Below are 27,414 nucleotides of genomic sequence, written 5' to 3' on the forward strand. Positions count from 1 at the left end.
GAGAAAGGGAGAGGGAAGGAGGGAGGGAGAGGAGCGAGAGAAACTTCCCAAGTGATGAGAAACAGATGAGCTCCTGCCTGGGTCACGTCTGCGCCCCCGGCCCGATGTGGACGTGACGTCAGAAGTTGCACACCCTATCGTCGTCAGCGCGAGCCGGGACGGGGAGAGGGGCCTTCCCTCTCCCTCCCCCTCCCCTCCCTCCTTCCCCTCCTCTGTCGGGACAAACTTCCATCAGGATTATGCAAACCCTGCCCGAGGAGCTCCTGGCCGATGCGACACCTTTCCTTCCGCGTGCCACGCCATCTACATACCCCAGCATATGGAGAGCTCGCAGGGCCCCTGCGCCTATAGGAGCTGATAACGCATTAGTTTTCAGCAATATTTACAGCACCGCTTTTAATACGCACCAGATGGTTCGCGACGAGGCTGCCCCAGCCAGCGAGCTCCTCGGTTTTTACTCAGCAGCATTTTGTTACAATTATACTCCATGCTGAGATCAATTTTATTGTGACCTATTTTTTTTTTCGTATTTGCAGCATTTTATGTTTTAAAAAAACCCACCACCACCACACACACACACCCACACACCAAACCCTACTCCTCGGCGGCCCCTTGGCACAGGGGGCAGGGCTGAGAAACAGGCAGGAGTGGTGGCTGCTGCCTCCGGATTGCAGAGAGCTCTCCTCATCTTCAGTAATGAGCAGCTCCTGCCTGTGTGTATACATGTGTGCACAGATAAATAATGCATATGCATATTTATTCATTATATTTGATCAATAACGCTCCTATTTGTTAAACCTCAATTGAGCGTGCTCTCCTGGCCTGATAACAAACATCACAGGGCGATAAATATTGCATACGGTTAATTATTATGCCAATGCATTATGCCTGGGCTCCTCTTACGTACTCAAATCCCTCGTAAAACTCCTCGCAAACACGAACATCTCTCGCAGTTATTTTGCTGCGGAGAGGGAAAAACCAGCCCCCTTGAAGTCTCTGGGAATTCTTAAACATTGACCAGGAGGAAACTGTGGCTAATACATTCCTGAGAGCTAAACGCTCTGCCTGTTAAGGAGAGAGGGGGAGAGAGAGGCGAGAGCGATACTTGCCTAGTAAAACATCCCAGGGCTTTTAATCCCGGGCCCGGGACATGTTAGCACGTCGTGCAGAAAAGCTACAGCCAGGATGGCGTTTTTCTCGTGGAGTTTTGCGACCCCCTTTTTACTGTACAGCAGAGAGCCTGGTTTCGGCGTGGCTGTGTAAATAGCCAATTTACTCCTTTGCAGGTGTGTTCTCCCTACACAAACGCTTTCCCCCACTTTTATAGGAACTCTTAAATTTTTTTTTTTTTTTTTTTGCCTCTCCTACTAAAATCACAGATGTTTATTTTATTGATATAACCTATACCTTGGTTATGCCGAGAGTAATATGCCTCAACTAACAAGTCATTTAGCAAATAATAGAGGCGCGCTGGATGCTTTCCAATGTTACACATGTACTTGGTCATAAAATGATATGTGAAAAAAAATTAACATCTGCTTTCCTAAAATAAAGTGTTGCAAGTAGCTTTTTATGAATGCTTCCCTCATTTTAAAAAGAAATATGTAGAGATAAACTGGCATCCATATGTATAGCATATTTATAATGGTTTTAGGATTTGAAGGTAGCTATTCATTGCATCAAGCCATTTAGAACTGACGTTTTAAAAGCTACTTAACCTCAGACATCCTTGAATCTTAAAGAAGGATTCCCCAACGATATTATTTAAAGAGGAATTTGCTGTAATTTAATTGCATATCAAGGCGGAACTGTGCACAGGCATGGCCCCGGATGCTGTGTTCAGTGCCGCTCCAGCTCAGCTTTTATTTACCTGCGTCCTCAACACGTCCTCCCCCTCTTCCCTTCGGACCAGATGCCCGGGAGGTGCGGTCCCAGCTCCCTCCTCGTCTCCTTCCTCCGCTCCCACCTTTGTCCCGGGGACCGAGGCGATGCTTCCCGGCGCTGCCCGCACCCGGGCTATTTCATCAAGCTTTGTCCTTTGTTGGGGAGGGGGGAATCGGCATCTACAACCACCCGTGACTTTTTACCATTGCTGCAATAAAAAGGCCAGACCTTTCGCCGGAGGAGCCGCCGGAACGTTTTGCAGATGTTCCTCTGCGCCCAAAATGACCCTCCGCTGCCTCCCCCAACGACCCCCAAAGGGGCTGCGAGATGCCCCCCTCCCCTTGCCCGGACACAACTGAGATGCCCAAACCCACGGAGGTTGGGGGGGGGTGGGGGGCAGACGGGGACACCATAAGGCGAGCCCCAGCTTGTGGCTGACCCACGCTGGGGTGCGGGGAGGGACACACGCACCCCCGGGGCTGCACAGCACCTCGGGGCTGATCCGGAGTGGGGCTGCCCAGGCCTGGAGTCAGTGCATGTTGGGGGAGACACCAAATCCCAGCCTTACTTTATTTCTCCCCCCTCTACACATGCACACCCCCCCAGATGTAGGGGTCTCGGGGGGACCATCCTCGCTGCCCCCCCAAAGCCTGGGGCCTACCCTACCCTGCTTCGCACACCAGGGGCGGCGGGGGGGGGGGGGGCAGTGCTGCCCCCCCCCTTCCGAGGACTCCCTGTGTCCTCCCTCCCCCCCGTATCCATGTGTGTGTGGGACAAATGGCCGGCCCTGCCCCATGGGTGTAAGGGACCGAGGTTAAGGAAACGGCCTCTTTCTGAGTGACAGGGCCCTTTTTCCTTTTTCTTCCCCTTCTCCCCCCCCTCCTTCCCCCCCTTTCCCCCCAAAGGCCGGCCAGAAAACACGAGCCAGGGGAATTTCCAGCGCTCCTGCTCTTCGCTTTGGGTGGGGTGGTTGGTTTTCTCTGCCACCGAGGCTGGTCCAGGGAAGTGCGGGCTTGGGGGTCAGCAGGGAAAAGTCTTTATAATTTCTGGGAGGAAAAAAAACCCCAACCAACCAACCACAAACCACCCCCCCACCCACCCCCGCACCCCCCTCCATAACCCTTCCTGGGTTAGTAAAAATCATTAAAATATGTTAAGTGACATGAAGTTTGGATTTATGTGGACACACCGGACAGAAAGTGGACAGAGCCAGCGGGGAGAGTCACGCTTTAAGACAGGGGGTCTTTATTTATAGATGGTGTATTTATGGAGAAAGAAAGGGAATATCTTACAAAGCTCTCACTATACCCCTGATAACAAAACCTGTCACATCTTTACTTCTTGCTAGAAAGAGAGAATGTCCTCATCTGAACATCTCTAAAGTGATTATTAGATGCCTCTCCGAGAAATCAGATTGTGAGAGTGAGCCGGGAACACACACACAAAAAAAAAAAAAAAAAAAAAAAAAAAAAAGAGAGGGGAGAGAGAGGATGAGGGGAGAGTTTATTCACACTGCGTCCATCTCTTATTTTACCTTCTCGGTACCGCTGGAGTATCCCCTCTGTCCGCACTCTCTCTGAAGGACCTTTCGTTAGTAAGAAAACCCCCCTGCTTTAAAATATAAGATTTGCAACAAGGGTGCAAAAAGCAAAGAAGAAGAAATCCAGCTCACAGTGTTAATAATAATAATAATAATAATAATAATAATAATAATAATAATAATACTTTCCCCCCCAAAGATGTGAGAACTTTTTTCCCCGAGAGTGTGAAATGAAGGGACACAAAGACAGTATATCAGTGAAAAGAAGAAAGTGGCCTTTTAATGAGAACTAAAGAAAACCAAAACGTAGATGAAATGTACCGTAAAAGCTGCTTCAAAGTACCGTCTAATTCCCCCGAGTTCAGCTATCAGATAGATTTGGTAATTGGGAGTTTACTGCACAGAGGTAAGTCAGCATAGTATGGATAACCCTGTATTTCTTCCCTTCAATAATTATAGATACGTTTCACGGACTGCCTTTGCACAGAGCCATGAGGCACTAAAGATCTCTTACTCCTGCAAATGAACGAAGAGCCAGTCCATCACCATATAAAAATAAAAACCAGCCAAAACCAAACCCCAAACAAAACAGCAAACTACCTGCATGTCCCAAGTCTAGATGGTCCCTCCCTTTTCTAATGGTGATCCTGGGGGCAGATGGACACTAGCGGGGGCGACAACAGCATCAGCTCGCTGCTACCTTTATGGGTGTTTGCTTCTGTGCCTGGCTTTCATTTTAGCGTGTGTTTTCTGACCCTAGCTTTTGCTGTATCACAAGAAGTCTCCACAAGTAGCAGAGCGATAAATCCAACCAAAAATAAGACAGATTTCCTCATCGATGTGTAATAAAGTTAAAGGACATTGTTTTGTCAGACAAGCGCTAAGTAGAAAATAAATCTTTGGGTCTGGGGAAACAAAACGGAGTGCTGTTGGCATGTGTGTAAATTTACTTTTAAAAGCAATAAATCAATGTTAAATTAAACAGCTGGGCTCCCCGTCTCGGAGAAGGTTTCGGGTTTGGGCAAACCTCGGCGGCGAGGTGCAGCGGGACGCCCAGCCCTGGCGGGGTGCAGCCCCCCCCGCCCCCAGACCCCTGCTGCCAGCCGGGGAGATGGACAGGGGCACCCACCCCCCACCCCCGCTGTGGGTAAGGGGCTGCCCGCGGAGCCCCCTCCCCTGGCTTGCTTCAGGGCTGCATATCGCGATCTGTCGCAATAGCCCAAGGCTGTTATTACCCAAGTGCTATAATTTCATGATTTCGGCAGCACCAGGCAGATGCCTGGCACGCAGGCAGCCGCGGTCCGGAGGGGCAGGACCCCCGGCGGTTTCGATGACACCTCCCCATTTTAGGAGTGCTCACAAGTGAGTATGAAGAAGTTGGGTGCACCTGCTCGCCACGGGACCCCAGGCGTGGCTCGCCTCATCGCATCCGCGGTCCGCTTCCGCAAGCGCTGTCAGAGGTGGGGAGCGAAAAAGAGAGGGAGAAGGAAGAGAGAAAGGGGGGGGGGAGACCGACGGAAAGAGAGGAAAAAAGAAAGAGGAAAAGAGAGAAGGCAGGAAAGAAGGAAAGAAAGCGAGAAAGGAGAAGAAGAGAAACAACGAGATAAAAAGAGGAAGAGTGAAAGAAAGACACAAGGAGAGTAAGAAAAAGAAGAAAGAAGGAAAGAGAGAAAGAAAAAAGAAAAAGAAAACAAAGACAAAGAAAGGGGAAAGAAGGGATGGAGGGACAGAGGGAGAAAGGAAGAAGACGGAGAAGAAGAAAGAAAGAGAGACAGAGGGAAAGAAAAAGAAAGAAAGATGGAGAGAGAGGGAGAAGGAAGAAAGAGAAAAAGAAAGAAAAAGAAAGAGAGAAATAAGAAAGAAGGAAAGGGAAAGAAAGAAGCTGGAGACCTGGAGTAACATTTTAGCACGCTGGTGTAGACACAATATCAATCAATAAGTTACTAAAACCCCCAAACAACAAAAGCAATATCGCAGAAGAGAAAACGGCATGGTTTTCTGTTAGGAAATATCTGTATGTGATTGAAAATTTTGAAATAATCAAGTAAAAATGTAAAAGGACTTGACAATAAAGGTATTTTAATACACAGGCGTGCACTGGTGTTGGTCATTTTCTTCTAAACACTCGGGCGACGGTGCGGGCGATGGGTTTGTGGTGGCCGCCTCAAATGTGCTTGCAGGACCTCCCCGGTGTCCACACACCACAGGCGCCTTGGCTTATTTTTGCAGAAATAATGCGAACGCGACGTAGATGCATTCCCTCCCCACACCCTCATTCTTTTTTTTTTTTTTTTTTTTTGTCCTGGGATCCCTACAAGTCTCAGAAAGAAAAGGTGACCCTTGTCGGTACGGGAGCCGCAGCGGTCACTTAATACACCCTGCCTTTGTTTTGCTGCCTTTGAGAGGAGTATCTAAATACCCAGCAAAGTTTGTTCGCCTATTTGTTTGTTTGTAGATAAGGACATTTGCGGTTTCTAAGTTTCACCCAAGGCACTGCTCCTGCTATCAGGTAACATTTAGAGCAGCCTATTTGGTTCCCCTCGCTGCCTTGACAAATCGCCTTGGCTCGCCGGGCGAACTCAGCCCGCACCCCGGTTGCGCCATTGCTTCTCGTGGTAACACCAAAAAGACGCTTTATTTGTGTGTGTGTTGGGGTTTTTTTGGGTTTGTTTTTTTTTTTTTGGTGCGTGTGTGTTCGTGTTTTCCCTGGCAGGCTGGAGGTGGGATGGCGAATCCTGGAGGTGAACAGCCAGGTGCGCGCGGCTCCCCCCGCTCCCCTCCAGTGCCCAAACCCGCATGTCATGCAGCGTGTTCATGCAGAATTAGCTAAAAAAAAAAAAAAAAAAAAAAAAAAGAGAGAGAGAAATAGAATATCCTAATAAACATGAGAACAAATGAAGGACAAAGAGCGGCGCGGCCCCTTCGGAAGCAGAGCGGGGCTTCCCCCGGCACCTCCATCAGCCCCGGGGCCGCCGCCGGGCAGCGCCGGCCGCCCGGCTCCCGCTCCGCGCGCGCGGCCCGCTCCGCGCCGCCGCCGCGCCGCCGCGCCGCTTCCCGCGGCGGGGGCTAGATGGCGCTCCGCCTCGCGGGACCCGCCGCGCCGCCGGCCCACGCCGCCGCGGACAGCACCGCGCCCGCGCTGCCCCCGCGGAGAGCCCCGTGGGGCGCCACCGGGCAGGCGGCCCGCGGGGGGGGGCGCTCCGCGCCGCTCGGGGGGCATTTCCCGCGGGGAGGGGGGGGCGGGAGGGGGATCCTTCACGCCCACGAGTGCCCTGAGGCGCCCGGTGAGCCACCCCAGGCCCCACCGGCTCCCGCCCGCGGGCACAGAGCCGCGGGCCGGGGCGGACTCGCCGTCGGTGCCGTGGAAAAAGGCTCCCGGGGTCCGGTCTCAGTCCCCTTATCAACACGTCCCGCGGGATTCAGCCCCCGCACCGCTCCGTCATTAACCCATCACGACAATTACGGTGCATTCACAGTGCAAGTGCCGTAAAATCCAACACGGGCCTTTGATCTTTCCAGGGCTGTGAGGCATTCTGTGTATTTATTATTATTATTATTATTATTATTATTATTATTGGGTTGTGGGGTTTTTTTTGTTTGTTTCATTTTTTTTTTTTCTGTAAGGCAACTGTCAATACCCGAGGTAAAGATGGATAACGTGAAATAGCGGTGTGCGCGCCTGTGTTTTCCAAGATCGCTCCTCTCCCTGTTCAGGCTCCATTACCGTCCCCGTGCTTAAAGACTAAGAGTCACTTTCGTGCAGAAGCCAGATGCTGGAGAAGTTCTGGTAGGAGATGAAACTAAAAGAGGCTTTAGACCGTCGGTCTGCGGTGTGAGCACCACCGGCGCTGTCGCCGCTGTTATTACTGTTATTAATTGAACTGGGAGGCTTCTATCATTTGCATTATCCCTGCGATACCTTGAAGAAAGTGGCCTATGAGACGGGGAAAAGTAATAGTAAACAGTGAATCGCCAGGCGCTGCCTCGCAGACAAGGCGGTATTTGGGATGGTGCAGAATTGCTCATTTTGAACTCATTTTCTCGGAAACGTGTCAGCTCCTTTCTCAGTGGGATGAATCCGAAGGAGTTTGAGTGGCCTGATTGGTAAACTTTATTAGGGATTTTGGATCGGATTATTCGGATTTGGTGCCGTGGGATCTTTGTGGAGTCTCTCTGTCTCTCAATAGGTGTTAGGCTGTAACTAGGAGGCGCTGAAAACCTAAGGCGGAAAATTTACAACTTGATCAGCTCCAAACCACACACACACACACACAAAAAAAAAAAATCTGCTACTGTTGCAAACATATGTTACGGATTAAGTTAAGCAAATGGCTTTAGTTTTGCAAGGTTGAAAGCTGATAATGAAAACTTATATGCTAAAGAGTTTGGCTTTTGTTCTAACTTTGGCTACTTAAAGGCTAAGAAATCCCCTCTACCTTTCCCGTAAACAAACAAACAAATAAATAAATAAATACCCCCCCCCCCCAACTTCATCTAGCTGGGAAGGGAGTCGTAACAATTGCCCTTCTGTCGAAGATGTACCTGCCCTGAGTTTGGAATTCCTCGCCAGCCAAGCTCGGCCAGGTATTCGTTTCAGGGAAGAAACAGGAGAGGGCTCGGTGCTTCCCCGGTCGCCGACCGCCCCAGCGCTCCCCGCCGGGGGCCGATGGCTGCCCGACAGCCAGGACAGCCCCCCCCCCCCTCACCGGGGGTGTCACGCCAGACAAGCGACCCCCCCGTTTCCCGAAGGATTGTCAACACCTTAGGAGTTTGGATTTGCTTTTCTTTTCCTTCTCTCGCTTCCTTCCGCAGCGCAAAATTCTCACGGCAGCGTTAGTTAGCGCTCCCGTCGCTGAGGAAGACTGCGGCGAGGAGTGGACTCTCAGGAAGAGGGCTACGTCCCCAGCTCCCCCCTCCCTGGAGTTTGCCCCCTCTTCTCCCCGCCCCCACCTTTTCCCGGCCGAGGTCCCCGCTGCTTTCCCCGGGCGGGAGGTGAGTGGCCGGGGCATCCCAGCTCGCCCGGGAGACACAGCACGTCGCGACCCAGCGACAGGACAAAATCCCTCCCGAAGTCAGGGCTGGTCGCCCAAGGCCGTACTGGGGGGGCCGAGGGGGAAAGGGTGGAGGGTGGGTCAGTGGGCAGCGGGAGGGGGAGGAGGGTCCCTGCCCCCGCGCGGGACCGGTGACGCGCGGGGACCTGCCTCCCCCGGAGCAGGCAGCGTGGATGTGACATTGATAAATGGCCGAAAGACAGGAAAAGTCATTTCAAACGACTTTGAAGGTTTACAGGAAGAGAGGGCGAGGAAAGCGCAGAGAAGGTCTCGGGACTCCTCCTCGGGCTGGGGAAGATTTGTTTATTTCTCTCCAAAGGGAAGGAGGGGCGAAGTCTCCGAAAAGGGAAATAAAAATACATTTGCTCTATTCTTACGGGAAACTTTCTGTGCTCCCCAGGCGGAGGGGATCCCAAGCGGGGAAAAACGCGTTTGAACGCCCGTCTCCTTCCCGCAGAGCGTGGCCAGGGGCGCGGGGCTCCGCGGGGCGGGTGGGTAGCGCAGGGGCACGCGGGGAGGGCGGCCGGCGCCGGCGGCTCCACCGGCGTGGGGCAAAAGGCAGAGGCGGACCCGGTCCCGGGAAGGGAGACAGAGTAATAGAGATCCTACCGAAAAAAAAAAAAAAAAAAAAAAAGAAATCCAACACACCCCCCCCCCCCAAACCTCAAACCACCCGGAAACGCAACTAAATCTGGGCAGTTTGGGACAAAATCCCAAAAGTTGGGGCGGATCCTAACGAAAGTCCATCGTTTGCATTTGCCGGCAAAGCGCTCGGAGAGCCCAGGGCGCGCTGGAGATCTGGGGGTCCTTTTTTCTTGACCACAGTAAAGGCGCAGAGTGGAAGCCAGCTCTGTCACCATCTACCCTAGAAAAAAAAAAAAAAAAGAAAGAAAGAAAAGCAAGAAAGAAAGAGAGAAAGGAGAAAAAAAAAAAGAAAGAAGGATAAGAAAACGAAAGGAAAAATAAGCCGTTCTAGGTGAATATTCAGCGCTGCAAAATATTTAAACCTTCGGTTTCGTACGCGTGTGGCGAAGCCTTTGATGCAGGAGTCTCTTTCCGTGCCGAAGTCGTTGGGCCAGGCCCCCTGCGCGGTGGGGAGCCGGGGAGGGGGTCTGTGCAGCCAAAACGCCCCGGACCCTCCCGCAGCGGGGGTAGCAACACAAATACCCCCGATGCCTCTGCTGCGGGTCCCGGCCTCCGGGGGCAGCCCGCAGCCCTCCGAGGAAGCCTGGGTCGGTGGTGGCTTGAGTCTGGCCGGGGGGAGTCGGAGGTTACCTCGAGATCACCCCCCGGAGAGCCCCCAAACGACAAGGGGACGGCGACCAGCCCGGCGGCCCCCGGCCAGCCGCGGCGGCGGGGTTGCGGGGGGACAGAGCAAACGGATTCCCGGCTCCCAGCACCCCCAGCCGGCCCTGGCTCGGGAGATGGCCCGAGAGGGGTACGCTGAGCCGCGGGGGCCCCACGCCGGCCCCCTCCAGGGACAGTGCCCGTAATCGGGTGCGCTGCGCTGGGCCCGGGGAACCGGCGCTCCGTGTCTTACCGGAGCGGGGCGGCGGGGGCGGGCGGGGGGTTGTGCATCGCGGCTGCGCTCCGTCGGGGCCGAGGGATGCTCACCCAGCCCCGGGACAGCTCTGACACCCCCCGCTTCTGCCGCCACCCGAGAGGCGAGCTGCACCGAGGGGTGTGCACGGAGGAATTAACTTTTTTTTTTCTTTCTTTCTTTCTCTTTTTCTTTCTCCTTCCTCTGTTTTTTCCCTGCCTGGGACCCACCGGCGGGCGAAGAGCTTCTCCCTGCTATCCTCGAGGCTCTAGGTGTGTCGCGACAGCCAAGTGACCAAGCAGCTGCGTACGGCACCCTCCACCCGCCGCCACGACCCCTCCTAGTGGGACGCCCCAGGGGGGCGGTGGCGGATCTCCCGGCGGGAAAGAGAGGTCCCGACACTACTGGAAGATGCTTTTCGGGCCTGAGTGATGCCGGGGGCGAGAGGGCTGGGAGCGGCCCCCCGGGGGGCGGCGGCGGGGGGTGGTGGGGGGCGCTGGGACCCCCCGAGCCCCGGCGGCGGCGGCGGCGCTGTCCATGGTGCTGGGCCCTCCCAGAGCGCGCCGGGCCCCGCCGCCGCCCGGGGAGGCCGCGGGGGGGGAGGGTTGTGAACGGGAGGGATGGGGAGGGGGGTACTTCGAGACCCCCTGGGAAGGGCGGCATCCTGCCCCGTGGTCCCTGCCCCGACCGCTTTTAGGGAACGGTCCTGGCTTTGATCTGACTTAGTAGGTGGCGTGGGGAGCCCACGGGGGACACCGCGACAGGCCACGTGCACCCTCACCCGCAGCGCCCAGCCCTCGTAGTTCTGGCGCTGTTGGCCCCCACCACTCCCTATCGCCCCCCCAAAGGGAGGACACACGCTAAATTGGCAGAAAGTACAAAGGAAACCACTTTAAATCCAAAGCAGCACCATCATCATCATCATCATCATCATCATCAAAAAAGACATCCGAAGTGTGCCTATAGTGTGCGTGTGAGGGGCAGACCTCCCCCAGCCAGCCCCCCGATCTCAGAAGGAAACAAAGGCTGGACTTGGAGTGAATTTAGCGAGGAAACCCGGTGGGGAAGAAGGTGGAAGCTGGGCGTGCGGGAAAGGGGCGGAGGAGCAGGGAAAGCTGGCGAGAGCAACCGGCGAGCTGGCTGCGCCTGCCTTGCCGCCGGCTGCGGACCCCCAGATCAGTATTTACAAGTTCCGCGCAAAACGCAGGCGAGCAGGACCGGGCATCGTGTCGGGGAGGGCGTCATTTTTGTACCTGCGTGTGGCAGGGACGCACAGAGGACCCTTTCAGATCAAGGACTTTACTATAGAAAACAAAACAGTATCTCATCGTTTGGCGAGTCAAGCTTAGACAGAGAAGGCGTAAAATGGTCCCGGGAGGAGGGGAGATGAGAGGGAAGGTTATTTATCTAATTGTGTCAGAGATAGCAGCTTTAAAGAAGGAGTTTGAAGGCAGAAGTCTGGAGAGAGTCCTTTACTAAGCATTAGGGGATTAGGTAGGGCGTGAGTAAAGTGAAATGGAAACGACAAAAGGAGACGACCCAGGCCTTTCCTCAGAGGGGCCAGCTCTCTCCTGCGCCGCATTTAGTGGGAAATAACTGATGCTATTGTCTCCGCCGGGATGAACCAGCCCTCAGAACCGTCCCCCGGAAATACTCATATTTACTTGGCGCCGGTTGAGGGGTGCGGGGAGCGGGGGGGCGGGGAGCGGGCATTTAAGTAGCTCAGTTCAACCCGCCGACGGGTAGGGGATGCCTAGGAGCGGGGTCTTCCCGGAGGGAGCTGCTAGCGCCTGGCGGCCCCTGGCCCCGCAGGATCCCACATGCCCCGGGACCCTGCATCCTCCGGGACCCGCATCCCCCCGGGTCCCCACATCCCCCGGGTCCCCGCGCCGGCAGCCAGACGAGGTCGGTGAAGAGACTCTGGACTCCTAGCACTATTTTTATTTCCCACTCGTGTTTCACCCTGTTCCTGCAAGGCGAGGAGGAGGTGCGAGGCTGGCGTCTGCCTGGAGCGGGCGTTTGAGCATCACTGAGTAGTCAAAACGTCCCCACTTAACTCCCGCAAACTTCGCGGGTGCCAGTCTGTGCTGGAAGCCCACTTCCCCCAGGAAAGGCTTCCCGGGTGGTTGTTAAAGAAAGAAAAACCACCAAACTCAAACTAAAACCCCAAACCCAAACCAACCCGATAGGACTGTAGAAACGCTTGTTGCCCCCGGACCCGCAGCCCACGCGGTGCCGTGGGGCTGCGCGGTCCTGAGGTGCGCTGCTCTCCCCGCCGCGGGCTCAGAAGATGATTGTGGTCTTTTAAAGCTCCTTTAAAAAACTTTCTCCTTCCCAAGAGATCAGAGGGACCCGAGTGCAAGGCTGCGAGCCGTGGGGACTTCCCACGGCAAGGTCACGGGTTGGCGACCAAAGAAGCGTTTGGGTTCTTTTCAGCGGAGTTAAATCCGGGTGGCATGTCCCCCGGGATCTGCAGCTCACCTACACGCCCGAGAGGTCCTCCCAAAGTCTGCGTGAATACTTTTATTTTATTTTATTTTAAATCGACTCAAAGCAAGAGATAAACATTTCCAGCGGTACGGGTGCGGATGGAGGATGAGGTTCTTCACCGCCGGTCAGTTCCCATCACCCAGGTCCCTTCCTCCTCGTAACAAGGCGTTTTGATCGAGAGGGAAACTTGAAGTGTGTGTGTCATAACTGGAGCGTGCGGTTATTGTGCAACTGATGGACCAGAATAAATCCTGCAGCTCGGGAAATGGTTTTCTTCGTCTTTATGCCCAATATCTGTGTCGTTATACGGGGGGTGGACATGGGGGGAGCGCCCAACAGAAAGAATAATCTTTGAACGGGTCAAATGAAACCCACTGGTCACTGCAAGCTTGATGAGAGAGGGGGCGATTGTCTGCATTTATCATATTTGGCCACTTTTTGGTTTGTTGCTTTTTTTGTGACTGTCTTTTTTTTTTTTTTTTTTTTTTTTTTGCCACCATTTAAAGGACAGTACTTAGGACGGGGAAATTTAGAGATGCAGTAAAGCTGCTTGTCTGAATCCACTTTGAAGTAAGAATGCTAGTGGGTCTGAAATCCAGATCTACGAGCTAATCTCTAGTTTTGCCTTCAAACGGAATTCAGTTACAAAGAGCTTGGAAAGATTTTGCATCTATTCAAGAGGCACAAAATCTTTAATTTTCTGAGGAGCAAAAACTCCCCAAGAAACTTCATATAGCTCCTTAGGTTTTGCTTAGCATACGTGATAAAACATTGATTGTCGCAGTTTGGTGACCCATGAAATTTGGGGGTTAGTTTTCTCTTCAGACCAGAGCATATAATTATGCAAATAAAGAGCTGTCACTGATCTAGTGAAATACTCACAAACACATGCAATCCAAAATGGAACAGAAAAGTGAAAATTTGTGGTATTATGATGGTACAATGATAAATGACATCTTCTTCCAAGTTTCTCGAGAAGTACATTTTTCACACTTTGTCGAATACATCAACATAATCCGGGCACACACGCACACACACACGTCCCTGCGAGATCCAGATACCCACGAATGCGTGCACAGGCACATACACACGCATCCCTCAGTTCTGTAAGATGTAGCTCTAGCCGGGTGTACGACGGATGTACACATTCTTGGCAGGTTATTTTTGGTTTGGCTGACTCGAGAACGGTGCAATATGTGGCTCCACGCAGTTTTAGATGTGACACTTTTCATTTGTACTTCTGAATGAAATTCCTAGAGGGGGTAAAAAAGAAAAAAAAAAAAAATCCCCCAAACCAAACCCGTAACAATTAGTGATGTTTCTTGGAGACAGAGGAAAAAAAATGTGCATTCCCATGAAAAGCATCATCATCTTTTGCCTAAGTCCGGGAGAATCACACCGCGACGACTCTAACCAGTGTATCACCACGTGTGCACAATGCAGATGAGGGATTTGCTTTTTTTCCTCCCTTTTTTTTTTCTCCATGTTTTTTTAGGGGGGAGGGTGTCCGTTGGCTGTTTTCCTCGAGGAACATCTTTTTCCCTGAGCCCCCTTCTTGGGGAGGAAACACAACTCTCGTTAGCCCGTGGCTCCAGCCCTGGCATTTCGGCTTGCACAACGGTGTGCAACCCTTTGGGGCAGGCGGGCCATGAGCCTTTAGGACATGAAGAACTGGGGGAATCTCCTATAGACCTATCTAGGTCAATCCTAGGGTCATTTTTTTTTTTTTTTTTGTGCGTGTGTGTGTTTTGTTTGGGTTTTAGGGGGCTTTTCTTTACCCCCCTCCCCCCTTTTTTTCCCTGCCCTTTTGCACGCCCAGCTCCAAAGTTACCCAGGGCACAGGCTGCTGCATGATGTCAGATGTCAAGGAGTTTCTCCGTGATGAAATCGGGGTGAGGCTGATGTCAGATCTCTCTGTCTGCTAAAGACATCACGGCGTGCAACTTCAAGAACATCGATCCAAAGGGATCAATTAAATCAACATCCATCCTTCCTCAGTCCGCATTAGGACTACGGTTGTCACCTTTCGCGGAATGCTCCACGCCGGGATGATACTTCGCGCCTTCCTCTCTTCCAGCTCCCACCCGCAAGGCGACACTTGATGCGGTCCCCTCTTCCCGCAGCCTGTGCAGAATCCCAGTGTCTCCCCCCGTGCAAAAAAAAAAAAGTCCCTCTCGGCGAGGAACCGCCCAAACCCCTCTCCCAGGGTGTATTTTTAGATTGTTTAGGATTAGCTGAAGGGGTGTGGTGGGGATGGTGGTGGGCGCGCTGCCCTGCGTGGCTTCCCGCGGAAGGACGTGAGGGGAAACCCACGGTCGCTCGGGGAGAAGGGCCCGATCCCTGGGCCGTGGGGCCGGACACGCAGCCCGCTCCGCGGTACGGAGGACCCTCTCCACACCCACCCCCCGGGCAGCCCTGCGTGACCGGGGGCGGCATGGGCCGGGCTGGGGGAAGGGGGCTCACACCATCCCCTTTCAAACCTGCTGGCAAGTACGGCCCACCTGCACCCCTCGCACGTTTTCCCAGGCGGGGCGCGACACCGCCCCCCCCCCCCGCCCAGGACCGCGGGTCCCGCGGAGCTCGGCGCGGGTACCACGAAGCGCGCAAGGTGGAAAGAAAAGAGCATCTTTTATTTTTTGTTCAGTGCAAGCAGAGCACTACCAGTGGCGAGGACCCCCCCCCTCTGTGCTTTACAGCCCCCCTACAGAAGCGGTAACGCAAGCCGGGCAGGGGGCACGGTAAAGAAAAAGATTTTGGGAGGAAAAAACCCAAAAAAGCAATCGTTACAGTATAAATTTTTGTACGTTTCATTTCTCACCGACACTTAGAAAAATATATCCGTTCCCGCGACATTTGGCACCCGGGAGACCCCATCTCGCCTTCCCGGCGGTGGAGAGCGGCTGTGTGTGTGTGGGGCAAACCTCCCCCCGGCCTCCGCCTCCTCCGCCGTCGGAGGAAGCACAGGCACCCAGAACATGCGATGTAAACGCCTCCTTCTCCCCTAAACGCACAGGGTCCAGGAGGGTGCTGCAGACCCCCTCGGGGTGGGGTGTCAGGCTGTCGCGGGCAGCATCATCCTCCGACGGGGAAGGCGGTGACCGAGGAGGAGGCGCTGGGGGGAGTGGGTGGGGGTGGGGCGGGAACCAGCTGCAGCCCTCTCCCCTGAGCAACAGGTTCTCCTCCGGGAAGACAAAACGTCGGCCGCAGATTTTGCGCTGCCGTGCGCGTAGGCACAGCCTGACCACCCCACACGCCCCCGCCCGGGATTTGGCGGGGGAGATGTTCGGAAAGGGGAGAGTTTAAATGAGGAGGGGGGTGGGTGGGGTGGGGCAGCACTCACCCTGCTGCCGCAGCGAGCAGGCAGGGATGCGGCCGCGGAGATGTCCCACTCCCGCCCCCCAGCCAGAGAATTTCGGCTAAACCCCCTCGGTTTTGGGTTTCCCCTTGCAGCCCCCGCCCCCGTGGCCACCGCTGCCGTTGGTCCCCGGCGGAGGGGGGTACCCCTGCTCCAGCATCACCTCGTTTTAACGCTCCCCCGGCCACTCCCGTCCCCCGGCTGTGGGGCAGGAGACATGACGTGATGAAGGGTGGGACTGGGGGGTCCCAAACCGGTGTGTTTGAGGGTTGCCTCCGCGGCACTAACAGCATCAGAGGCGAAGCGGGCACTGCCGTTGAAGAAAAGATCGCTTTAATTTAGCATCATCAACACTAAAGGAGCTTAATTAGCGCGCTCGCTTGCCGGGCACGCTATCAGGCACGTCTTGTCGCTTATCAGACGTTTTAGCGGAGAAAAGCTGCCGACAGCGACGGCGGTGGCTGCTGTCGCACCCCCCCCACGCCCCACGCGTGGCATGAAGGCTCCACGCAGAGCGCCCCCCCTCCACCCCCCCCCCCCTCCTCCCCAGTCCCTGCCAGCGCCTGGGAAAGTGGGGACAAACCCGCGAGCTTAGGGAAAAGGGAATAACCACGGGCTGGCAAATCATTACAAACCTGGCATATGAAAACAGAAGCATCTTTGCATTTAAAAATAAACAGGAAAATGTGCAATGCGTCTTTTTTTTTTTTTTTTTTTTTTTTCCCTGTCATATTTCACAGTGTGATCCAGCCAGTTAATGAATAGGCATTTTTTTAAGTGGAGCTTTCAAAAGGAAGAGAAGATCGACAGATAATGCCATTGATCCGGCAGGAGGAGAAAATCTCTACAACAAAGGGGCTTTCCTACAAATCTGGACCAAACTTCTTGGACCCTCCTACCAGCAGAAAATAAGAGAGTAAAGAGTTGATCCCATTTGGTCCCGGAGAAAGAGAAGGCTACTGGGTGTACAATCACTGGCTGGTTAGCACTTCTGAGTTAAAAACTGTCTTTTAAAAACAGAGTAATTCCAATTTTGTTCTGTCTCAGAACAGAAGGAAGCAGCAAAAAATCCTGCAGGCGATAGGTCCACGACGAAGCTGTTAAATTCTGGCATCAGCTTGGTGCAGGGCTATGTCAGGGCAATTAGAGCTGCACCATGCTGCACTATGCAGTACCACTGTCAGCCTTAATCTGCGCGCTGATGGGCAGCACGAAATCCAAGTTACAGCCCACAGGAAGCACAACCAGTGAACCCATATTGCTTTGACAGTTGCACTCATCTAGAAATAATGCAAAACGCTATTTAGATGTATACATCACGACCCTGTGCTCTAGGAAGAAAACAATCTAATGAGGGGCTGGGAGACTCCTTGCAGAAAACAAGCGGCCAAGAGGTTGGTGGTGATGGTGGTGCTCCCCTCCCCGCCGTTCCCCTCCTTTTACAATTCTTCGTATTTTATCCTGTTGGAGCGCCGCATTTGGGTTGGTTTCACTGAGCTGTTCTTTGCCTCTATCGCCTTGCTGAAGAACTTGAAAATAGATGGAAAACTCTTCCAGGAAGTTAGTTCATGGCGTTCTGTACCTGCAAAACACAAAGGTGACAGTTTGGCTGGGTGTTGTATTGCTGCTGCCGGCAGCTCAAAGGGGTGTTAATGCAGAAACCAGGGAAGCCATCCAGCTGCTGGCAGCTGGTCCAGGGGGAGCCTGGAGGAGGGGTCAGGGCTGCTCTGCTGCTGAGCTCGGGGGCAGCAGGGCTGGAATGACTGTGCACAGACACAGATGCACACACAGACCAGGCACACAGATGGACACCAGCACATGCACGGCCACCCAGATCACAGGTCCTGAACGCACCTTGGGCCTGGGAGAGTGAGACCCCAAAGCATCCTGCTAAGTAAAGCTTCATTAAAGCACCTCACCTATCTGGCTTACCTTGGGGGAAAAAAAGAAGTGTCTGCTTTCCAGGGCTGGCACACTCTGCATTATTTCCTTTTCATTTGACATTGCTTTTAGCCTGGCATATGCATTTTTAACCAAAAGAGGACACCTGAACAACAACCAACGCATCACACAAAGGCATCACTCATGCACCCTTTCCCAACAAGCCCATCCATGACACTGAGGCAGCAAACTGGACCTTTCCTGCTTGTGTCTTCCCTCTGCACACAGATTCACCTCTATCTTCTTTCTTTGGTGGGTGCTTCTGTTTTTTTATGTGTGTCTCCTTCAACACATAGTACATTTGCTTTATTTAAACAAAAACCCCCACAACAACCCCCAAAGCAAAACCAAGACGATGGAGACAGGAAGCCAAGGGCTGTGAAAGAGTTGGGACCTCTTCCTGGGTAACCCAATTATGCGGAGATGCTGCCTGGAAGTCTCTGGATCCTGGGCCTCTGTTTGATACTTTAACATTGTTAATGATAATTCTTTAGTCTGTAATAGTAGGTCATTGCTATGGTTACTCTACAATGGTGCAACACTTCACTTTCCCCTTCAGCTATTCGCTGAGACCCGGTAACCACATTTGTTGCCTAGCAACAGTTTTGTGACAGTATCACAATCTGGGGGTGACAACAATGAAGGACACGGTGGCTGTGGCCTGCCCGGTGGAGAGGGATGCCGCATGGGGCGGCTGATGGTCCCCAGGGGACATGGGATGGCTGATAGTCCCCAGGCATGTGGGGTGGACACCCTGGAGGGATGCTCTGGCTCGGTGTCACCCACAGACCCATCTTCATGCCCCCACTGGGACCCTCAGCCCCGTGTAGCCATCCTTGGTGTGTCCTTGGTAGCTCCACACACGCTGCCCCCTCCAGAAAGTCTTTGATGGAGGCACTACCCATCACATCACCCTCCCCCGCTCCCTCAAAGGCAGCCATCAGACAAGCTCCTCCAAAAAAGCTGTCCATAAAAAGACACCACTTCCCACACAAAGAGACGTTTTTGTGTCACGCAGATTTCCCCCACTGCTCCATGTTCGTCGTGTGGAGACAATTCATGACATCTTACACAAACTTCCCAGAGGCACCTTTTATACAAATACTTTCCACCACTGAATTCACCCCTCCTTGCGAGAGCCCTCTTTGCAGGTAGATTTCAAAGTAGACCACCTACCCCATCTCCTACGAAAGCCACCCCATAGCCATGCTCGCCAACGCTTGTGCCCCACTGTGGGGTCATCCATTATGCACCAGTGTTCCTAACACAGCAGAAGGATAAAGCTTCCCTTCCGGCACAACCTGCAGCCTAACCAGACCTGTCCCTCAGGGTACAGCGTGGTTGGGTACACTACAATAGCCCACTCCCACCATGCAATGACACCAGCAAAGATGTCACCTACCAAAGCTGGTTTTATGGAAGGATGGGCTGTCCTAGCACACCCCAAGGACACTCCTGCGCAGGTAGGTCTCCTCACACACCTGTGTCAGCAGCACATGGTAATATCATGTTGAGCCCCACGAGGCAAAACATCTTCCCATGAGGCTTTCTGGGGCCTACATGGATGCTTCCCATACAAAACACGTCTCCGTCACTCCTGCCTGCCTGCATCCATCTCCTTCTGTCTCCATCGTATTCATACTCGTTAATATCCACTGGATTAAATTAGATGAAAACATAGGCAGTGAACATTGTGCTGGTTCCCCCATCCCTCCCGCCCCCGTTTCTTTTTATCAAAATCCTTCCTCCTCTGTGAAAGGGCCATCCAGAAACAAAAAAAAAGATAAAACAGTAAGTTCCTGAATCTTCCCTGTCCCTTTCTCCACCCTGCCTTCTTCCATGCCCTCTCCTCGTGTCCTCCAGAGAGAGCAGGCTTACATTCAATGATGTTACTGAAACTGATTAACCTACTGCTTTCCTGTAGCAACCCCTCCCAACCCACCCCTCTCAAAAAACAATTCAAGCTTTGAGTCTAGAGGGACTCAATGATTCAGCGGTCTAAAGCAATTTTAGCACTCCCTATTTTCCCTTTCCTAGTAACAATCTTACTGACAGATGAACAATTTCCCTGGTGATAAAATCACTACAATGGCTATTTAGTTTCCAGGATTATGATGATTCTTTGCTTGATTAATATTGCAATAAGAAAAGCTTGCCAAGTATCTGCCTTGGCCCTTTACAGTCATTTAAAGGTCGAATTTTGTCCTTAGGTATTCACATTCAACTACCACTAAAGGGAGAGCCCTAAAAATTTAACATTGCACAGGCTGTGCATTTATGATTTATATACCAGAGGCTTGGAAAATGAGACGGAAGCAAAAGAGGAGTTATGGCCTAAGGGTGATGACAGATTTGGCCATACGTTTTTTGCCAGAGGAAAAATATCATTGATGACTGCATTCTCAATTGTGTATTTAGTAGTAGACAAATCTAAATTAAATGCATCAGCGGCCATCTATTTTTTGATAGAATTGTTTGTAAGAGTCAGATAATAAGTAGTAGTTGTACTAAAGCCGACGTTCTCTGAGGTATATATACCCTTAGTGCTCACTAATTTCAACGGCCATGATGATAAACTGCACAATTCAATATACTGTATTAAACGATGGCTTGTCACACAACATATAGTGGTTTCAGACATTAATTCCTTGAGAAATCTTAGAAGCATGTTGCAATGAAAAGACATATAAGAACTGTTAAGTGTGGGAGACAGCTAGAACATCCTAAAATACACTAAGGCTACAGTTGCAGGAGAAAAAAACTTTTCAACCCCCCCTGCTCCCAGCCCCACAAAGAGAACTGAGAGAAATGCAATAAAAGCAGATCAACCTCCCAGTTGCCAGCATGGAAAGAGGCAGGGGTAACTGAATGTGTATTTTAACAAGTACAGAACATCACTGGAAAGGAGCTCCAAAGAGAAGGTGGATCCAGTAATGCGTGAGGTGAAACGAGTAATGAGTATAAACAGTGAGCAAGTTTCAGAATCAATTTACCCACCACCACAAAGAGGTATTGACAATTAGAAATAATGAACACTTGCCAATACAGTTGTTGATACAAAAAAAATCAGGTAAGGGAATACTTGCAAAAATTTAATATACAGATCATCAGGTCTGGATGACACGCATCTGAGCATCTTCAGGGAATCAGTTAATGAACCTGCTGAACTACTGGCAATTATTTCTGAGAATTCATGCACAATCAGGTAGGCACCAGAGGACCGAGGTGGAGGCGGGAAGAAAAACAATGCTAATTTGAGAAAAAGAGGATTACTTGAAACTACTGCATGTAAAATTCACCTTTGAATATTACCAAAGTAAGAGACCAACATGAGAAAAAATGGCAAGTGCCTTTAGGGCAACAAGAGCCTTAGAACAGAACTGGCTAGGATTTGACAAGAACAGATGAAAAACAAACTTGAGCATTTCACTGAACCACAAAAAACAGCAGGTGGGAGATTTGTCCATCACTGTGTCTTTCCACAGAGGTCAACCCGGCAACTCGATGTCAGTGCGAACCTGGGGAATCACTTACAATGGATTATGACCATCACTGCTCTACCGGGCTGTGGTCATCTCTACTTCTTGTTAGCAAATGAGTTGCTTTACTCCAGCCGAGGAGACCTTGCAACACTTGAGATTCATGGTAATGCAGCTCCCAGCTGTGTGGAGCCACGCCCATGCCCATGCTGGCTCCAGCTGTGAGCAGCATGTCCACCAGCAACCGCAGTGCACACAGCATCTCTGCAGGCTGGGTCCCAGACTCACCATCTCATCTCAACTCACCTCGTCACCGTTCCTTGCTGAGTCACAGTATGGGACTCTGCCCTTTGCAATTACTACTGCAAATCTGGAACAGTGTCACGGTTCACCATGTTCACTATGTTTCAGCTGGAGAAAGGCATAACTCTGAGTCTATGGGAATGCACAGTACCTCCGTCTTGGAAACAGGCACTGGTACACTTCTTGGGAAGCAGCTAGAGCATTTGAGAAGACTAATAATTAATGTTCTGGGGTTGAAAATATACCTATGAAGTCCCAGAAGGACTGGTATTAGGGCTCAAGTCTTTTAACCAGGGTTATTAGTGATTTGAAAGAATAATGAGAGCACTTATTAGTTAATTAGATTAATTAGCAGATGATATATTGAATAGGAGGTAATACAAACATAAGAAGGGACAGTGAAATAATATTAGCAATAGTAATAGTAATAATAGTAATAATAATAATGATAATGATTATGCAATATTATTATTGTTATTGTGTATTGTGTATTGTTTATTGTGCATTGTTTCTTCTTCTTCTTCTTCTTAATATTATTATTATTTTAGGCTTCCCCAATAGGGCAGCCTAAATTCGAAGCAAAAAAGGGGAAAAGGTACTGGGATCAGTGTCCACAGGGGTGACTGCGCAACATGACTGGGTGAATGATCCTGGTGGCCATTTGCACACACGTATGCAAATGTGTTTTCACCACCTCCCCTTTCCACTTCCACTCAGGAAAAGCAGCTCTTTGCCCAGTGAGGCTGACACACTCCTCCGTCTGAAACCACAGTGTCTGCGGAGGGAAGGAGCTCTGCAATCCCCATAATTCACTCTTGCAGAGCGACTACCAGCTGTGCAGGACAAAGGTGCCCTCCTATGGTGCCTGCCCACTGCGCCGGACAAAAGCCTCCTCCCGCGGTGCTCAGAAGATGTGCAGCACAATGGTGACCCCCCGCTGCGTTTACAAGATGTGTGGGACAAAGGTTTCCCATGCTGCACAGGAGCCAAGAGAGATCTCCATACGAGCCTCCGTGCTGAAATATTTCTGCAGAGAAAAGTTTCCAGGTTGAAAAGTTTCTCTGCAGATATTAGCTGACCTTGGGTCTGCATCTTTAAGTGGTGGCTCATCTCTTAAATAGTGCGGGATTCAAAATGCATTAAGGGTGCTCCACGCCTCGGGGCTTAGTCCCTGTTGGGATGGAGAGCCTTGCTGCTCTTCACCAACTGACGTGCTCAGCAGAAGGTTTACAATTGATTTCTGTCCCCACAGTTGTGGTCTGCCCTGAGACCCTGCCATGCTGCGAAATGCTGATGCCAGCACTGGGCAGGACACTGGCTTTGCAGTTGTTTCCCCAAACGATGGCAGAGTTTTAGCTATTTGTTATATAACCTATATAATTTATTATAAAATCGCTTTAACTTTTATGATTTAAGCTATGCCAATAAAAAAGGCCCTAAACCTTATAAAAAATTGGTTCAAAGGGTGAAATGCAGACTTTTGGGGGCATCTGCACGAACAGAAGCACGTTAAAACTTACTGAACGTGTTTAATCCTTATTTCCATAATTCTGCAATGCAATTAATTCTTTCTTCACAAATAAATGAACAAACAAGACAACCCCATCTGACCCAGAAACATGCATGCAGTATGCCTTTCAGAAAGGCTTTTTCCTCTGGAAAGTTATGAATCAATGGAGATTTCCTTCTTTCTCACATTATCTACATACACATGCATATTAAGGTCTCCACGTAAGACTTTAACTCTTAGACATGTAATTCTTCAACTCCTTCTGTAATGATGCTGTTCAAACCTGCACTTATCTGTGAGAAGGCGGCACTTGCTGCCTTTCCTGCATCCGTCTTTCTGGATGCTATTAAATGACTTCTGTATCACAAAACTATTTCTAAACAGGATTTTAACTTTTTGGTTTTTTAACTTTTGAGTACATCAGGCTCTCTTTAGTTTAAAAATCAGAACCATTTTTAATTCATAAAGTTTCTCCATTCACAATTCCTGGATCCTATGATCTGCTCAGGAAGAAGTTACTGTGTCTGTTGTGACTATTTTGGCCTGCTGATGTAAACCACCAGGTCTCAAACCCCAAACAATAAGAAGCTCTCAGAGCATCACCAGTAAAGCTCAGGAAAAAGGAGATTAAAAAAAACACCCAACCCCAACAACCTTGCTTAAAATCACTAAATACTGCTGACAGGAAGGATGAGGGCTTCAGGAAAAATTGTGAAGGAGTCCATTAGCTCAAGAGCTTTGAGAACCAATGACCTCAGGAGCTTCTGCATATGCACTTCTAGATGTCACAATGGCAAAGAAAGGTTAAAAGCTTAGGTGAAATTAAGAGACATGCCATACACCAATTAATGAAATGGAAGCAGTGGTTTCTGCGGGGACATTAAAAAAACACCCAACCCCAAACCCCAAACCCCAACCCCCAACCCCCAACCCCCAACCCCCAACCCCCAACCCCCAACCCTTGATGTGTTTAGTTTGGCTAAAAAGTAATAGTTTGTGGAGTCATGGACATGATAATAATCTAAAAGCAACTGTGTAGGGAAATTAATTCTTTGGAGCAGCCAAGAGGGAAGAAACAGAGAAATCTGAAGAAATGAAATGCATCTTATAAAGGGGGCTCAGACACACAGTAAGCTGGTTTACATGCAATATTCATCCAAGGAAAATTGTGGGAACCTTTGGGGCAGTGCTAGAGGATAGACTACACATACTAAAGACATTTTAGACTTGGTTATTATCTCCTGTGACACAGACCAGTGTTTATTTTTGTTGGACATTTATTGTCTCTAATATCTTTAGTGGGATGATGGAAACAGAACAACAAGACTCCCACCAACCCAGAACAAAGATTACCTCTCAACTGCCATAATTGCAATCAGCTTTTTTCCACCCCTTGTTTACAGCACACAAACTAAGCACAAGAAGCGAGTGGTTTAAAAAGGTAACAAAATATTTAATAGATTCCTCCTGTCCTGCAAGCAACAGATGCAAAGACTCAGTCAAAAGCTCAGTGCAAGTGAGGTTTGTAAAGCAGGAAAGAGACAGGAGGCTAAGACAGTTGTGATTTTTCACTACTCTCCGTTAAATATTAAGGGCAGTCCCATGAGCATGGGTCATCTGTTTGCTCCTCCATGCACTAACTGGTCAAATAAGCAAGAGTAGTAAGGTTGTTCCCTCCTGACTGCAGGTTACCAAAAGTCAGGTCATTTTCTTCTGAGTATGTATTAAAAAAAAAAAGGGAGGGGAAAAAAAGGTATCGTACAGCTACAGGGCCTTCCCAGTAAGAACCAGACATCCACAACAGAACTGCTATTAATACCAATACAAATAATCACAGTAATATGAACTGCACATAACTGCATTAAAAAAAAGTTTCACAAACAGTTAAAGGTGCAAGCTGATTAAGCAGCATTTCAAGAGACAGAAGAGTTGCAGGACCCTGATCAGGCTGCGGGCCAGCCCGAATTGCTGCTCTGGGTTAAGCAGTCCTGAAAATCACATTTGTTCTTGGGTCCAAAATTCCACAAAAAGACTTTTGCCCATGTTAAACACATGTGGGTCTGCCCTCACTGACAGCAAACACCGTGCGGCTGGCTGGCCAGCCACGGGCTGGGGCCGGGTCTGGGCTCCATGAACAGTGGTAGAGTGGGGGTTCTCAGCAGCACTGAACATGTCTCCCAGGTGCTGTCCCTTGAGCCCTGCTTCTGGAAGGGGAGAGGGAGAGCCTCGGTCACCCACTAAAGGCCAGGGACAGCCCAAATTTGCAGTGGGACCCTGGCCGCTCCATGGGGATGAAGATGTGCCAATGCATCTTTCGCCCTGGCAACATTTGAGGAGTGCCAAGCAAAGGGAAACCACAACCAAAACCAAAGAATCCCCCCAAACTCATGGCGAGGTGGGGGGATTGCTTCCATCAGAGCCTCGTGTGTGGATATCCCGCTTGCCGGACGTCAGTGCTGCCCCACACAGTGAGAGGCAGCCAGGAAAGCCAGCTGCAGGACACTAGTTAAGCTCATGCGAGGCTTCCCAGGGAACCAGTTTGAGGGCAGAGGATGCTGATTTCAGGGCTGCGCTACAGGGAAAGCCGCTGACTGCATGCTCCCGGTGAAATGCCACGTGACGCTTGGGTGGTGATCTGCTCCGTCAGCATTACAACATCCCACCCCTTGCCGGCTCAATCAGACCCGCAGAGTGTTTTGTGGTGACACTCTCATAGGCAGCAATTTCAAACATAGGGAATCTCCGCAGGAGAGCAAGCCATCTCCCTGAAGAAGGAGTCCAGTATAGATGTGCTCCATATACAACTATAGATTTTAAAACCGATGTTAAAATGGCGCAGCATGCAGAGATAAGTAGGCAGGGGTTGAAATGATATTAATATCTATATATTATCTATATATCTGTATATCTCTATTCCTCTTCCTCTCCCCCATCTTTACATGTATATCTATATTATGTATATCTACACCTCTATCTATCTATCCATCTATCTATCTATCTGTCTGTCTGTCTGCCTGTCTATCTATCTATCTATCTGTCTGTCTGTCTATCTTATCTATTCGTATCTATAACTACACCTTAACCTGGATTTAAGACAAATATGAAAATTATTTACCTGTCAAATGTGAGATGGGATATTCAAGTTACATCTTCTGATACTTTTGGGGTAAGAACATACCTATGGAAGATGGAGGACCTCACCACTGGAAATTAAGAATAGGTTACACATCCATCTCTCAGGAATATTATGGGTATAGGTGACCACAGCCTGGGGAATGTGGACAAATTAGATAACTTCTTGAGTTTCTTTCTACCTTTCTATCTATTTCTGTTTCTTTCTATGACTTTATTTGCTTTATTTAGGCAACGTGCAAAGTTGATTGTACTTGCAGGGTACATCACAGAAGCTCTGAAGTGTCTGAATAAGATATATTAGTGAGCTAACTAAATATTTTAGCTGTACATGCATTTTTTCCTATCCTGAATTAGAAAAAAAGTCCTCATAAAATAAAACAAACAGTATTGGAAACCCCATCATTTTCTCAACCAGGAGAAAGGAAAATTATCTTTTGAACAAAGTGAGTTTTGACCTGCTCAAAACCTGACAGTTCTTGAGAGAACACACATCCGCGTGGCTTCCTGGCTGAGACTGCTGAAAAACAAGTATTTAAGCTTTAAAGCTTCCACAGGTTATAAACCTGAAAAATACTAATTTACGTGACAGATCTTAATACCTTACAGCACCACACCAGCAGTCAATTACATCTCTTTCTCCCCACTGCTTGGCGAGGGCACGTCCAGCGGGGTTCTCAGGCAGAAGCCATCCTTACTGCGCTCTCGCAGACGGGGAGGCTCAGCTGAGACCGACAGCAGCACTGGAGCTGGGGCCAGAGCTGGAGCTCAGCTCACCCAACAACACTGCCGGCGTTAACCAGCATGCAGTGTTTGTAAAATACGTCTAAACACATTGAAAACGTGCCACAGCAATACCCACCAGCCGATTTAAATCGAGACACTGAAGAGCTGATTTTTAAATCTGAGTTTATTCCAAAATCCCACAGCTTCTCCATGTTTATAGGGCAGAGCCCCGCAGTGCATCCCTTGCTGGCAAGCTCTGCTAACTCGGGAGGGCTCTACTTATGCAGGTAGTTCCACTGATGACAGCAGGACTGGATGAGGGAAAGGACCAGGTGCTTAGAAAACCACTACTCTTCGTGATAGTGTTTTATGATTTTTTTTCCTAAATAATAATTGTGCCATCAAACATCTGGATGGAGAATTAACTGTTGGAAAAAAATTCAGAAAATGCTGATGTCAGCTT

The 27,414-nt window shown here is 50.4% G+C and overlaps 1 protein-coding gene across 2 annotated transcripts in view; it reads right to left on the reverse strand.

Annotated features, from left to right (window-relative positions):
• Window positions 1-16,176: 16,176 nt before the first annotated feature.
• FAM172A (family with sequence similarity 172 member A) overlaps window positions 16,177-27,414 on the reverse strand; it is a 270,279-nt gene continuing 259,041 nt past the window's right edge. For both annotated transcript variants that reach the window (XM_055790377.1, XM_055790378.1), the window contains one exon: window positions 16,177-17,442. In XM_055790377.1, the coding sequence (XP_055646352.1) occupies window positions 17,300-17,442 (143 nt within the window). In that variant the 3' untranslated portion in view covers window positions 16,177-17,299. The remainder of the gene's footprint in view (window positions 17,443-27,414) is intronic.

This window comes from Falco peregrinus, chromosome Z (assembly GCF_023634155.1).
Source record: "Falco peregrinus isolate bFalPer1 chromosome Z, bFalPer1.pri, whole genome shotgun sequence".
NCBI classification, from domain to species: Eukaryota; Metazoa; Chordata; class Aves; order Falconiformes; family Falconidae; genus Falco; species Falco peregrinus.